At 35.4% G+C, this 17,097-nt stretch overlaps 1 protein-coding gene across 1 annotated transcript in view; it reads left to right on the forward strand.

Moving 5' to 3' along the window:
- The window catches only part of LOC145982836 (uncharacterized), a 104,242-nt gene that overhangs the window by 85,922 nt on the left and 1,223 nt on the right, over window positions 1-17,097 (forward strand). The window contains exons 11-12 of the mRNA XM_083116199.1: window positions 7,468-7,625; window positions 14,831-14,990. Coding sequence (XP_082972325.1) covers window positions 7,468-7,625; window positions 14,831-14,990 — 318 coding nt within the window. The remainder of the gene's footprint in view (window positions 1-7,467; window positions 7,626-14,830; window positions 14,991-17,097) is intronic.

The raw sequence follows: 17,097 nt of genomic DNA on the forward strand, positions 1-17,097 counted from the left end.
CAAGTAGCAGTGGCAAGTGACAGCAAAATTTTAAAAAAATTAAAAGTTGTTGTATTTAATGCGTTAACACTGTCGCCGAATAGATATTACAAGCAGACATTTTTTTTATGCAGCCGACACAAGCGAAGAGGTAGGCAGTTTTGTTTACCCTGAAGGGATAAGAGAAGTGGGTGGTCAATGAGAGTACAATGCAAGGGAAGACTTTTTTGGATTTAGGACAAAGAGTGTTATGGGGTTATTGCCCGGGCCATGTCTGTTTCAGGTCTGGAGGAACAGGCCAGTGTTGTCACATTGGATTGGCAGAAAAGAGCTCAATTGTGCCTAAAAATTGGGATTCTATTCTCTCAAGCAACTACATTTATTATAACCTGTTTATATGTTACATAGTAACCTGTCGTGTTGCCGGGTCCCAAACAAGGATCCTATGTTCTATTATCACGTAAAGGTGTCTACTAACACAAGGGGTAGAACAAACTAGGATGTGAAGTATACACACTGAATGAGAGAGGTCACCTTTACTTATGTTTTTTCTTGAAAGACCCGTAGAGGTCATCCTAACACGTTACGAAGCCAGGTGACCTAATTGTGGTCATGTCAATGTCTCCTGATCATCTTTAATTCATTCTCCATACATTCTCATCATCACGATTAGCATAGAGCAGAACAAATGAGGCGAAAATATTCAAAATTTAAATTATGTTTACTTGCACATACAGGTGTGTGTCAGAAATTCATTTACCTAGAAAGCCAAGACTGGAATTAACTACAACCATTCCTTTAGTTAGACAACAGATAACAATGGTGTTTTCCTCGGTGCGAGGAAGTCTTGCTAAAAAACTTATTTGGCAGCTGTAGAACGTGCCAAACTGACAGTCGCTGAAAGTGAAGAATTCTGTCGTCTGCTCACGGCACAAACGTCAGACTGACCCGAAAATTATGGCGGGGTTCTAGCCCTTTTCACCTCAATTGCAAAATAAATTTAGAAAAAAGTGATGAAGAATTGACAACAGGGCTCGAGCACTATTCGTTGGATTTTCGCGATGTCCCGTGATTGTTAGTTCTTTCTGGAGGTGTGTGCATAAATCAGGGGTTGAAAAAAATACAAACAAATAAAAAAACAACCGAAATGAACAAAATCTAGATCGATGACATCTGGTGGGCAGGAGGAGAACATCTAAGACATAATTATCGTACTGATGGCCGGTAACAACACTTTTGAAAACGTCACGCCACTGGCAAGTAAAGAAGCGGTCTGGAGAGACATTGAACCACTCTCCATGACATAGCCCCCCTCACTTTCTTTTTACGGATTTAAGCAACTAATGGAAATTATCGCACTTTTGTGCCTACCCTGCTAGGAACTCTACGCTTCGCCACTGTGTGCACTACCAACAGATCAAGGGAGCTCAACACATCCTATTGAGAAAATGACACAGCCCAAGTGACATGCAAGCAATAAGTGACATGTGTAGCTTGTTGTATCACTTCGGTATGAAACATTACATTTATTTCTTCAGTATGAAACATTACATTTATTTCTGAAGGTTAATTTCCAAGTGACAAGTGTTTCTTGTTACCTATCACATGTTGCTTGTCAGTTTATTCTGAAAGCTTCCTAAAATGTGTATTTTATTACTACATAAAGTGAAAATTGACCACATATTGTAAAATATTATTTGCAAATAGTATCAAATGAGGGGAAGCCAGCCTCCATAGTGATGTGGTTATAATAACTTCCTTCAAATCGGCGATCCTGGTAATTTTGCAAAGGTTTTCATAACAATGAATTACAGATTTTAACAATGTAAAAGTCTCCACTTATGTGTGATATGTAAGTCCTCTAAAAGTTCTGTTTTAGTTCCTTTCCCAGAGCCTGATTCAGGGGTGCCCAGAAATCACATTAAGTAAAAATGTAATAAAAAAGGCTAAAAGGTTTAAAAAAATGGGAATTAAAAACTTCACTTGCACCATTATCATCTACAGTCTTGCAAGTACGCATGTCATTACCAACTATGTGGCACTAGCCTTGCTTATTGTTGCATACCCAATTTCTCCCACTGGGGTCATTCCACATCAAATAATCCAGGCCATGTCACCCACCATCCCCGATTTTGATGAAATTTGGTATGCTTATAGAACTTTTGATACTGATTTAAAAAATGACAGCTTTTTTTAAATTGGTCAAGGGGATCAGAAGTTACGTGCTTTTAAGATCTCCATGTACGCCACATGCGGCTCCACTTTGAATGACACGCATTAGGTTATAAATGATCGTATCTTCCCTCAGGTTTGCCGTAGAAACTTCAAGTTTGTTTTCTTTTGTTCAGAATAGTATAAGCTTTCATTTAAATAATGTTTCAGATGAATGCATCAATAAACATGTATTTTTATATATAGTTTTATGTATTTTTTTAGAAAAATAAATGACAAAGAGCAAATTTCATGCAATGCCCCCCCCCCTCTTCAATTTCCCCTCAATTTTATATGTAGGTAGCTCAGAGTGTGTACTAATGCCTGGTGGAAAAATTGGGATGGGCGGTTCAGAGACAGGGTGATAAAAAAATCATTTGCATAAAATGACATTAAAAGTAAATCTTATTAAAAATGCTTATGTATTTAGCACAAAGCCTGAAGTACAATATGTTTCAAGCTACAATATTCAAAATTTGTGTTCACTATGTGTGAACGTAAGCATAGGCGTAACCTGGCGGGGGCAAAGGGAAGCACTTGCCCTCTCCCAAATTTATAGATTTATTTTAAATTTGCAAGTAATAATTACAGTGGAACCCCGATTTAAGTTCCTCGATTTTACATTTTCCTTCATTTTGCATTCAATCTTGGTGGTCCCAACATAGCAAATTGTTTAGAAATTCTCCAAGATCTTACATTTTCCCGCGTATTTAGTTTTTTCAGCTTGAAATCCTGGATAACGTAAAATCGAGGTTCCACTGTATCTAAGTTAGTTTCAAGTGTCTTCAATTTTTTTTAATTATATATATTATATTATTATATAATTATATATATAATCATTATTAACATTCCCAAGTTTAGCAAATTTATCTTCGAGAACATTCTTTTTGTGCATTTTATCTCAATATGGAAGTTCTTTTTTGGCTACTCTTCATGGGGATACGTAATATGAAGTAAGAATTAATACTACACATTTGTGCTGATTGAAGTTATTTCAAATGGAGCTTTCTCGCCACATACCACAGAAAATATCCTTGTGACGGGATGGTTGGAACAGTAAAAATACTCGTATGGATTTCTATAGTATAAAGCAACAAGTACGGCAATTATGTACCAATTCCGTACAAATAGGATTCAAGGCATAAATTTCTTAGTAATTATCTAGGATGAAATGACAACAACCCACAGTACAATGTGTCAGTGATTGCAAAGTACTGCAACAGTACCAGGAAGTATGCACTATTTTGAACTTACAGGTTCTGGAAGTTACTTTTTACAAGTAACTGAGTTACAGTCACTCATTTAAAAAGTTACTCAGTTATTGTTACTGGTACTTTGAAAGTAACTGAGTTTCTTTTACAGTTACTGTAACAGTAACATACTGTTAATGATCATTGATTTGTGTAAAGGTACACACAATCAATGATCCTGAAGACTTCCATGTTTTACTTATGTTTCTAGTACATAATATGTATTCATATATTTACGTTATTACTGCTAATAAATGATGGAAAACACAGTCAGCTTTGCTTGAACGATTATAATTTAAAAAAATCATTTGTATGCTGACCACGGTATTTTGAATATGGTGTCATTGATTGATTCCCCTTCCACCTATTTCTTTCTCCTCCATTCCAAGTTCAACAAGATCCAAAGATCCACTCCCTCGACAATGACTTTTTCCTAGCTGGACAACTACATTCCAAACGAACGCAGCAGTCTACCAAAAACAATGGAGTTTTCACATACAATTAGAAATGAATTACAGTAAAGCGTGGATGTTCTAAATTTAGCATGCAACAAAGCATAGCTTCCTTGCCAGCAATTCCAAGAAAATCCTTTCACGTAGCATCCGGAGAAGGTACATATTTCATTTTTATAGTCTGGAACAGAATTGTCCAATTTAGCTATTTCCCTACTGCAAAAAGTAACTCTGTTACCATTGTTAACGTTACAGGTACTTATTTTTAAAAGTAGCTAGTTACAGTTAGAAATTCTAAATAAAATGTAACTGTTACTTGTAACTTTGTAACTACTTACTTCGAAACACTAGTTATTTAACAGTCAGAGCAAAAATAGTAATTGTTGATGTAATATGTTTTGTATAACTGTATGGTTTGACTTTTGTGAAGAAGTGGCATTCCGAATTCCAACTGTAAACAGTTATATAGTAGCATGTGTGTGCATGACTCAAACTTGTTTGTAGGATTGCTTCAAAAGTCGACATGAAAATGGAGATGCAGCTATTAAATTCTTGCATCCACTTGGTCAATCAACTTCCTACTACTGGCCAAAAAGTATGCTGTGTCCAGTGAACATCAACAACACAAATGGAAGGACATATGTACTTAGTGATAAGTCAAATACTTTAGTGTGTTTGAAATGGTCAAAATATCCATCTAAAATGTAAACGACACAATTTATAGTACATGAAATTTTGGCAATGCATTGAGTACAATTTTTAGGTACTATCTTAATGGGTGTCACTTGGAAACTATCTTTGGGTTAAGATAATCACAAAGTTTTCCATCGCATAAAAATAGTGTCCAGGATTATTTGATAAATACATTTGAAAAATCACAATTATTACTCTTTATTCGTCTTCCTGGAGGATCACAAAATATATTTAACTTGCAAATTTAAAATAGATCTATAAATTTGGGAGAGGGCAAGTGCTTCCCTTTGCCCCCGCCAGGTTACGCCTATGCTTACGTTCACACATGGTGAACATAAATTTTGAATATTGTAGCTTGAAACATATTGTACTTCAGGCTTTGTGCTAAATACATAAGCATTTTTAATAAGATTTACTTTTAATGTCATTTTATGCAAATGATTTTTTTATCACCCTGTCTCTGAACCGCCCATCCCAATTTTTCCATCAGGCATTAGTACACACTCTGAGCTACCTACATATAAAATTGAGGGGAAATTGAAGAGGGGGGGGGGCATTGCATGAAATTTGCTCTTTGTCATTTATTTTTCTAAAAAAATACATAAAACTATATATAAAAATACATGTTTATTGATGCATTCATCTGAAACATTATTTAAATGAAAGCTTATACTATTCTGAACAAAAGAAAACAAACTTGAAGTTTCTACGGCAAACCTGAGGGAAGATACGATCGTTTACAACCTAATGCGTGTCATTCAAAGTGGAGCCGCATGTGGCATACACGGAGATTTTAAAAAGCACGTAACTTCTGATCCCCTTGACCAATTTTAAAAAAGAAATGTCAATTTTGTAATCAGCAACAAAAGTTCTATAAGCATACCAAATTTCATCAAAATCGGGGATGGTGGGTGACATTTTTAACAAATTCTGGATGATTTGAGATTGAATGACCCACTGGCAATTCTCTCCCCCCCCCCCCCCAAAGAGAACTTAATGTTGGCAGGAAAAGCGAAAAATTTATATGGGGGTAATTATCTGATTCTTTATTAAGTTGATCTATTTCTCTTCAACATCACCACCATATTTGTTATTTTTTCTACTCAGTTTTCATAATGTCCTTGGTTTGATTGATTCATTGATTTGCTTTATTTTACTTCGCTTTTTGTGCCACTTTTGGCTATTTTTGCGAAGATGGGGATGAGTGATGATGTGATGAAATTGATGAATGAACACTCACAAACATCCATGCCCAGGCTGTGATCCGAACCCAGGATCCCTGGCATCGTAGTGCGATATGCTAACCACTCTGCCATGGGGGCCGGCACAATGTCCTTTGTTTTAAGCACTTTTGTTTAGGACTTTTTTTCTGTACTGATATTATATTCTAATTTAGTGATTTGTAGATGATATATTCTGACTCAGGCCAGTTCTAGGATTCCTTTCCTTTATGTATGTTCATGCCCACTAACCCTCTCCTTGAAACTCCTTCCCATTTTTTCTATGCAGCTTCTTTCTCATGAGTTACATTTAATTTCATACATGCCGGGGTAATCATTTAAATACACGTTTTCCATATGTTTATGTTTGAGATAAAATTATACTAGGAGGTGCTTAAAAACTGCTGTTATCCCATAATCACAAAATTTTCTTCTTATTTTTTCAATATATGGTCTATTGTAAACCACACTTTGCATCATTTGTCTTTTCATCCAAATCAGGGTTTTTGTTTGCTAATGTAGTTTAATATGATTTCTGGACACTTGGCAATGGACCCAAAATGTCAGAACTTTTATAAGACTTATAAATCATTCATAAATAGAGCCTTTGAAACCAGCATAAGGATTCATCCTTCTTCACAGTTGTCCTTATATCCATTTCAATAATTCATCACATCAATTAACCTAAACAGGAAGGCAAGTGATTCAAAACAGCTGAAATACCTAAAGAAGAGAAATACTAGAAAAGCATACTGCATAAAAGTTCATGACAAAATTAAATTATTTGTATTCATTCACTTGTAAGTAATTTCAACACTAGAAATGCAAATAAAAGGAATGCCATGAAGCTTGAATTATTACTTAAATATGGCATTTATAGTGTAAACTGAAACTGTTATTGTCAATACATAGGATAACAGGAGCACATTGGAAAAATAATACTGACAATATCATTATGTAAGATGTAAGGTAACAAGAAACTAGGAGATTTTGATAAATTTATTCATTATTTATTGAGAAAATTTCAGATGCAGTACAAAATAGCCAAATTCGCAAAAACTAAATCAAGATTGCAAGATTTAACATTTTTAGCAGCATTATCTTTTGATAAATATTGATATGAAAGTTGTTTTTATTCTTGTGATATTCCCCAGAAGCATGAGATTAAATTAGAACAATATGTCAGCAAGAATAAAACCCACTTCAATACTGTATTATTTTGTAAATATTCACACTTGTTGAGATGTCATCATATTTGATGGGAAACCTGTAGAAACAAGGTTGATTTGTGAATTTCAAGTCTTGGCTTATCAGTGTAAAGGAGGTTTCTACTGAATGCTGTGCTCATGGACAACCATGATAACAGGTTTATTTCTGAGAAAAATGAACATCAAAAAAAAGGAATTGAAATAATTAAACAAAATGCATCTTTAATAATAACGAATGTGGAAATCTTTATTTTTCATGATACATAATGAAGTTTACAAGTACTTATTGCAAATATAATGAGATTACTTTCTATTTGTCTATTGCGTTTTTGAATTTTTTTCTGTGAATCACATGCATGTATATTGGAAAGTAATGCATAAAGACCATTGGAAAGAGTGTTTTTAATCATGTCAAGGGATTGTTTGCTTACAATAATTCTTCTTTCTCTCGCAGAATATGGAAGCAAATTTATGGAGAGAGGTGACTCACTTCTGGTATCTCAAGTGGCCAGCGCAGGGAGTACCTGATGAATGCAGTTCAGTTATAGCTTTCCTTATAGAAGCAAGACCCTATGTTAAAAACAATCCTGGACCTACGATAGTACATTGCAGGTAATACACTTAAAGGGCAGTTGGCTAAATTTAGATGCCACAGTTAAAAATCCACCACTTCTTGAGGTGCATTTCATTTTTCTGGACAAATCCATTAACTTCAGTTTATATATTAAAAATAATATAATACACGCCTTCTTAGCCAGTCTCTATATATTATCTCCACTTGTGTTATCGGGAGAAAACATTAAAAAATAATTTAATATTCTGGCTTTAAGAACTCTTGTGCCATATCAAAATATGTCACTGCATCAGTGAATGTAAAATATAGTAACTTCAGCTTTGATTCTGAGTGTTATAGCTTCTACATTAATTTGTCTCCTTAATTGCTATCTATAACCAAGTAACTGGGTATTTTGCATTGGGAAAATTTATTTTACGCAACTAGGGTATATGAATTATATCTTTATATTCATAAAATAAAAAGACAAATGGAAGAATTTTGCATTACAGGTTATATAAATGTTGGATCTTTAGAAAACATAGAATCGATTATAAATATAAGTACTGCATGTGATTGGTTGTTTTGATGTGAATGATGTTTTCACATGACCTTCCTGATTGTGCACATCAATGACACATGGACAACCATCCCTAACCACCTTCCTAGACCAACTCAACCACTTCAGTTCCATAAAGTTTGCCTGAACCCACTTCACTAATCAAATCACCTTCCTAGATATGGATATGCACATTAAGGAAGATTATTTGAAAATATCCATTCACATCAAACCCATGAATCACATTTACACTTACAATTCTCACCTATTCCACACCAAGAAAGTGTAAGGTGTTTTTGTCAATAAACATATAAAGTGTATAAACGAGAGATCAAGAGTTAATATACTACATAGGTTGTAGTCTGTGCAAAGCTGCACTATCGATGTTCTACTGTTTTGGTTCTCGAATATTTTTTTTGTAGCACTTGTGTTCGTCCGAGTGAGAAGCACAATAAAATTTCTCGGAATAAACTGTACGTGTTCTATTATTACACCAACATAGGTTATGGGCCCAGAACGCCCAGAACGCCCAGAACGCCCAGAACGCCCAGAACACGTCTAATGCAGTTGTAATAAGGAAAAACGAGGAAGTGCGGCTGTTCATGTTTGAATACGGACTGTGAAAATGGAGTCGGTGAAATCGACTATACAGAAGTTAAATAACAGGAACTATCAAACGTGGAAGTACAAATTGGAGTTACTACTTCTAAAGGAAGAATTGTTGGATGTAGTGACGGGTGTGCAGCCAAAAGAACCGGACGAGGAATGGAAGAAAAAAGACGGAAAAGCTAGGGCCACCATTGGACTTTTGCTGGAAGATGATCAACTCGTTCATGTAAGAAAGCAGGAAACAGCGAAAGGATATTGGGATTCTTTGAAACGGTATCATGAAAAATCAAGTCTCACAACTAAAGTGTATTTATTGAAGAAATTGTGCCGCTTACAGCTTAGTGAAAATGGCGACATGGAGCAGCACATTAATGCAATGTTGGATATTGTGGATCAACTTGCAGCTTTTGGTGAAAATTTAGCGGAACATTTGCAAGTAGCAATGTTGTTGTGTAGCCTGCCGGGCAGTTACGAGACGCTAATTACTGCACTGGAGACGAGACCGGAAGAAGACCTAACTTTAGAAATGGTGAAAGGGAAGCTCATACATGAATATAAGAGAAGAAAGGAAGCCAAAACTGACAGTGGTGTTTATTCAGAAAGTGCTCTTAAAGTGAAATCCGATAATGTGAAAAGTGTCTGTTTTTTTTGTAAAAAGCCAGGTCACTTTAAACGTGATTGTTTTAAGTACAAGGCACATAAAAGGAAAATTGTGTATAAAGCAAACCAGGTGAGTAATGTTGAAGAAAGTGAAAAAAGAGATGATGAAAGTGGTTCTGATTGTGACAATGTTCATTTTTGTGTGTTTTGAAGCAAGTGAAAAAGGTACAGGTAGAGACAAATGGTACATTGATTCAGCAGCCACATGTCATATGACCAGTGACAAGGAATTTTTTGCCACATTTAATCCAAGTATAACAAATGAAATATACCTAGCAGATGGAAGTTGTTTGAAATCACAAGGAATGGGTGAAGGTGTAATACAATGTATACATGATAAAGGTATACAGAATGTATTAGTAAAATCTGTGTTGTATGTACCTGAGTTGCATGGTAGTTTACTATCAGTGAAATGTCTTACTGAAAAAGGTTTAAATGTTGAATTTCACAATAACACATGTATCATTAGTAAAGATGGAAAAACTGTTGCATCAGCAGATCTGACAAATAATTTATATAAGTTGAATACTATTTCAAATGTAGAATCTGTAAATCAATTGCACAAGGTAAGTCATGAAAATGACAGGAAATGTATTCATCTTTGGCATCGTAGGTTAGGACACAGAGATGCAACAATTGTTAAAAATCTTGGTAAAGGAAATTTAGTTAAAGGTGTTGATATTGATGCATGTAATGTAACTAAAGTTTGTGAGGAATGTATTCAAGGTAAAATTTCTCGTAAATCATTTCCAAAATTGAAAACTGAAAAATCAAAGGAATTATTAGATATAGTGCATTCAGATGTGTGTGGTCCGATGGACATTGAAACTCCTAGTGGGAACAAATATATACTTACATTTATAGATGATTTTAGTAGGTTTACTATGGTATATCTAATGAAGAAAAAGAGTGAAGTTGAAGATAAGTTACAGGAATTTGTACAGTATGTAAAAAACAAATTTAAAAGAAAACCTAAAGTAATCAGGACTGATAATGGAGGAGAGTATATGTCATTACAATTGAAAGATTTCTTCAAAAGGGAAGGAATAGAACATCAAACTACAGTACCATATACCCCACAACAGAACGGCGTTGCGGAAAGAAAAAACAGAAGCTTAGTTGAAATGGCTCGTTGCATGATAATTGATGCTGGCATGCACAAGAAGTACTGGGGTGAAGCTATAAATACAGCAAATTACTTACAGAACAGGTTACCCACAAAGATATTGGAGACTACTCCATATGAAAAATGGTACGGAAAGCAACCATACATGGGTCATGTGAAAGTGTTTGGCAGTGTTGGATATGCTATGATTCTAAGTCATCGACACAAGATGGACGTTAAAGGAAAGAAACTTGTCTTAGTTGGATATGAAGGATATAAAGGATATAGGTTACTAGATATGACATCTGATAAGATTTACATAAGCAGAGACTGTAAATTTATTGAAAACTCAAGTCATGTAATTTCAACTTTGAAACCTATCCAAAAATCTGAATCTAATCATAATACTGATTGTGAATTATCCGTGGACATTCTTGGAGAGGAACCAGAAATGCATTCACATTTTGGTAAAAAGGAAGTGAAGAGTGATTCAGAACTAATTTGTGATTCAAAAACTGATGAACATACAGATATCAAAGTAAAGAAAAGGACACCAGATGTTATCAGAAAATCTACTCGTACAACAAAAGGACAATTACCAGCTAGATATCTACAAAAGGTCATTGTGGAAAGAAAGTTACCAACATCTTTTGAAGAGGCAGTTACAGGACCTGATAATAATAAATGGGAGACGGCAATGAATGAAGAAATGAACTCATTAAAAGAAAATAAAACTTGGGAACTAGTTCAACCAGTAAATGGAAGAAATGTAATTGGTAGTAAATGGGTGTATACCATTAAAGAAGATGCACAAGGAAAAGTTACTCGTTACAAAGCCAGACTAGTTGCTCAAGGATATTCACAAATCTATGGTGATGATTACGATCAAGTGTTTGCACCAGTTGGAAAACAAGCAACATTCAGAGTTCTTTTAACAGTTGCAGGACAAATGAATATGGCAGTCAAGCATTTTGATGTAAAGACAGCATTTTTGTATGGTGATTTAGATGAAGAAATATACATGAAACAACCTGAGGGATATCATCAACCTGGAAAAGAAGAATATGTATGCAGATTGAAGAAAAACATATATGGGTTAAAACAAGCCGCAAGATCATGGTATAATAAAATTGATGAATTTTTGGTTAACAATAATTTCAAAAGAGGTGAGGCAGATCCGTGTCTTTATACAAAATCAGTTGATGGGAATATGATCTATATTCTAATGTATGTAGATGATCTTGTGATTGCATGTACAAATGTTGATTTAATTAATGATGTAGCAATGTTAATGTCAAAGAAATTTCAGATTAATTGTCTTGGTGATATTAATTGTTATCTGGGAATTCAAGTTGAGAGAAGTAAGGATGGAATTTTTGCTCTTCATCAAAGTAATTACATAGCAAAGTTAATCAAACAATTTGGATTGGAAGATGCAAAGTCATCAAAAATTCCAATGGATCCTGGATACATTAAATATGCAGAAACTTCTGAACCATTACCAAGTAATGAGCAATACAGACAAGCTATTGGAGCATTATTGTACATAAGTATAAATACTAGACCAGACATATCGGCAAGTGTGTCAATTTTGAGTCAGAAGGTCAGTTGTCCTACTAAAGCTGATTGGATTGAAGTTAAAAGAATTTTTCGTTATTTAAAGGGAACTCAATCATATAAGTTAAAATTAGGAAACAAATTTGAATTTGAAAATGATTATTTGTTAGGTTACGCAGATGCTGATTGGGCTGGGGATGTGTCAACTAGAAAATCAAACAGTGGTTATGTATTTATGTATAAGGGAGGTATGATAAGCTGGGCTTGTAGAAAACAATCTTATGTTTCATTATCTTCCACTGAAGCTGAGTATGTGGCAATTGCAGAAGCATGTAAGGAAGCAAAATGGATAAAATATGTGTTAAATGATATGGATAAAAAATGTGATTATCCAATTATCATAAATGAAGATAATCAAAGTTGTATTAAACTAATTAAAAATGAAAGGGTTAGTTTAAGAACTAAACATATTGATGTAAAATATCATTTTGTTCGTGATCTGTATTATAAAGGTGAAGTAACATTTAAGTACTGTGCTTCAGACGACATGATTGCAGATACATTAACAAAACCACAAACAGGTATAAAGTTAAGAAGGAATTGTAACTTAATGAATATGATGAGTGAGTAATTATGATGATACACACTTTATTATTAATTGAAAAAAAAGGGGGGTTATATGTAAGGTGTTTTTGTCAATAAACATATAGGGGTGTAAGGGGTGATTTTCCACGTAGTACACCCAACTGTCAACCTCACTTCCATGTTAGTACACCCTGGACTAAAGACTAACGAGGCTCTGGCGACTGGCCCCATGACCAGTATAATTTTGTTTGTGTTGTCCTGTGTTTTGTCCTTATTTGTGCTGAGTGTTCTTTGCAGCCTCAGCTTTTAACGAAAGTCAGAATATTTTAATATTTTATGATTTTAATTAAGCAACGTTAGAGTTGTTATGTGTAAAGATAAGGGGCTGGCCTCCGTATAGTGAGATGGGTGCAAAATAGCTCTAGTGCTGACGCACCCAAAATTTTAAATTCAAATCAAATCAAATCAATAAACATATAAAGTGTATAAACGAGAGATCAAGAGTTAATATACTACATAGGTTGTAGTCTGTGCAAAGCTGCACTATCGATGTTCTACTGTTTTGGTTCTCGAATATTTTTTTTGTAGCACTTGTGTTCGTCCGAGTGAGAAGCACAATAAAATTTCTCGGAATAAACTGTACGTGTTCTATTATTACACCAACAGAAAGTAGTTTCATTCTTCCTGGCCTTCAGAGTACAACACCTCAACATTTCACTCACTTCTCAAATGAACTACAATCTCCTGCCACAAATATCCTGCACTGCTGTGTACAATTCAACAACCCTGACACCAAAACCCTGCCCTTGTCTCCCAATACCACCCTCACCCAAGAAATATCGAACACACCCTATGATCCCTCCTCCTCAATGTTCAGTGATCCCAACAGCTTTCCAGACAAGCTCCTGGTCCACAAAATTTCTTCACCCCACAACAAATACAACCCCCTCCTCCTCAAAAATGCAACTGCCCAAGGTGCAGACCTGTTCAATTCTCATCACCTCCCCTGCTCTCCAGATTCACATTGCCACAGGCAAATGAACCCTCTACCCAAAAGGAACCTGCCACACCGCAAACCTCATCTACATCCTCATCTGCAACATCTGTGGTGGCTTTTACTTGGAGTCCTCAACTTGATCAACAACCACCGTTCCTCCACCCAAAACCTGGCATTCACTATTATCGTCTGTACCAAGAGTCACAGTACACCTTTCAATGACTGCTTCTCGGCAGCTATCATCCACCATTTACACCAATCCACTAACACGTCAGTACAAAAAGGAATACGCATCAGCCAGGAGTGTATCCACACACCCTAGGCCTGAACGAGGGCACACATTAACTATCAAAACCAAATTCTACCCCCCCCCCCTATTCTTGTTCCCAAGCCTCCCCCTTCTCACACCTCTACTGTTCCCAAATTTCAACAAGCCTGGTGAAGGTACCATGTTTTTCTGTACCAAATTTATCTTTACTTGAACCTGGTAACCTTGCAGGTCCAACATGGACTACAGTTTCTTCTATCTTTTATCTACATATGAAGTTGTGGCCCAGAGTCGCAAAAATTTATGCTTTTCCAATTTCTGATGAGTGTTTCCCATTTCGTTCTCATTTGTTATTTAGCCCTTCCGGCCTTCTTTTCGTTTCATCCACTAGGTATATGTATGTGTGTGTGTTTTACTGGATGCTATATTTTCTTGCTCTATATATATTTTGCCTTTTTAACCCCATGGAAACAATGTTATAAAATTTTCCAAGATTATAAGTTTTGCCACATTCAAGTTCTTTAATCAGTCACAGACCCCAGGTTCCATTGTAATTTTCACAAATAACATCAAACAGTTTTCTTATGTTTATTCTTTTAATAGTGAACATTATAGATATGATATACATGTTGGATCATCACTGTTTAGAATCTTTATGTATGCTCAACATAAAATTATGCTGATAATGTTGTCTTTAATTCACTGAGTGACTTGGATCAAAGCAACCGAAAATCAAAGTTTGTAACTTATGTGCCTTTTCTTGAACACCTTACAATTATGTGAAATGTACAAGGGAGCGGGAAGGAGATGAAATAAGCAAGAAATATTTCTGTGTAGTGCAAAATATAATTTTGAGAAAGGAATTAAATATTTTGTATGGCAGCCCTAATATGCACTGTTCTCATTTATGAATTATATTTCCAGTCCTGGAACCGGACGAACAGGAACAGTTCTAGCTTGTGACATCTGCATCCGAGAGTTCGAGCACACTCGCATGGTAGACATCCCACGCTGCGTGTATAGGCTGAGGAGGGATCGTGCTGGAGCAGTGCAGACTCGAGACCAATATTACTTCATTTATCAGGTAAGGTGTTAAACAGGTATGCTTGTAGGTAATTCAGTAATAGTGCTAGCTCCTCTCTCACACACACACACATACAGATTTTGATGTGGAGAAGTAGAAAACAAGGCCAATGGGTTTAGGATATGCTCACTTTAAGTGCTGGATATTTCTAGTTCCAGCTGTTCTATGCAGTCTAGAGCAGTTCCAACCTCCTTGAAACAACAGCCCAATGTATTATTTTTTATAAAATCTATGCCCTGATCCCAGTTTTACTCCCAGTCAAGCCGGGCAGGTAGAACCTGAACACCTATCAGTCGAAGTGAGCAGACCAGGTAGGTCATTTGCTGCTAGGCTCTTCTTCTTCTTTCTTCTTCCTCCTTCCTTCCTTCTGGGATGGCTTCTAGTCTTCTTGGGCGGTGAAAATTTTAACTACATGTAGGCATTGCTAACTCATTTGTTTACATATTGCAAACTCCGTACTGAGAATTATCAACGTTTGACATTGAGAAATCACTATTGGGAAAATCACTAGATTCACGTGTCATAATAAACTAAAACTGTGTGCATTCAGACAATACAATTAATAATGAGCCACGCAGGACTCTGCAATTCTAAACAAAGAGTTGAACAGTGTAAATGACAATAATTGATAACGTTTACAGAATACAGCGACCACTCAGGATCTAATAATAAGTGAAGCTAATAAACATAGAGGTGGATCCGTTAACGTTTACAGAATACATTTAAACTAAAAGTGTACGCCTCGCAGGGACATTCTGCTTAACTCTTTTATCCGAATTAAAAAGAATATAGCGACCACGCAAGGTCTAATAATAAGTGAATGGCGACCACGCAGGGTCGTTACATGGTTTGGATCCCACTTTAAACTATAGGTCCAGTCCCGATTAACCTTACTGTGCATAAAGTGGACTTAAAACAACAAATAAATCAAAATCAAATCAAATCAAATTTCATTATGAGAATTGCAACTTGCAAAACTCAAAAATTATTGTTTTAAAGCTTATCTGTAGGAATTATAACAATTATAATTTTCTTTCAATAGAAATGTAATTGGTAATCATCCATACTCATATACATGTGTACGAAGAGAAATATTATTTTCTGCTAGCAGTGTCTTCGTCTTCTTTCGTTTTGACTCATCTGCATTATCTAAAGGTTTAAGCAAACTTAAAAACCTTATATATATCCATATTTTCGTTATTTCTTCATCCTCTTCTACAATGTTTCCACTTTCAACCCTTAGCTTACAACTGTCTCCTTTTTCTCTTCTCCTCTCTGTCACTAATCCATACAATACTTTCTTGTTCTCATCTACATCTTCTTCTAGCACTTTGGTCCACTCTTCCATCCACTTTCTTCTTTCCTCCTTTACTACTGTTCTTGCCTCTTTCTTCTTTTCTACTCTTTTCAGGCATTTTGTGATTTACATTTAAACCATTTTCTAAATGTATCATTTTTGTTTTTCACTGCCTCTCTAGTTCTTTCATTCCACCATGGTGTTTCTTTCTCCTTTCTTTTCTTGCTTGTCCTTCCACATACCTTTTTGGCTGCCTCTACTAATTCTGTTTTAAATTTTATCTATTCTGTTTATGCTCCTTTCGGTTCATCTCTTGGCTCTTTTGTTTGCAATATTTCTTGATATTTCTCTTTTATCATCTTATCCATCAATTTCCACACTCTTATACTTCTCTCTTGTTCGTCCTTTCTATTTTTTATTTTCCACCTCCTCACATCTCCTACTACAGTGGTCAGTCACCGTTTTAAGTTCTCACTGGGTATTACATTAATGTTGTTCATTTTTCTTCTTTACTTCCTTGTTTAACAATATATAATCTATTACAGACTTTTGTTCATTATTCCAACTGTATCTTGTGATTTTATGGCTGTCATATTTCTTCTTAAACCAGCTTTTACCTACTAATAGTCCATTTCTCATACAAAAGTCCAGTAGCCTCCTTCCTCTTCTCCTCCTCATTCCTCTGTCCCTATCCATCTGCTCCAAGTACTTCCATATACCCTTTCCTGTCTCTCCCCACTTGTGATTTAAAAATAACCCATCACAATTTGCCATTCCTATCTTACATGTTCTTTCAAGTCTTCTTCAAAT

Source organism: Lepisma saccharinum, unplaced genomic scaffold (assembly GCF_977018435.1).
Source record: "Lepisma saccharinum unplaced genomic scaffold, izLepSacc3.1 HAP1_SCAFFOLD_446, whole genome shotgun sequence".
Lineage (NCBI taxonomy): Eukaryota > Metazoa > Arthropoda > Insecta > Zygentoma > Lepismatidae > Lepisma > Lepisma saccharinum.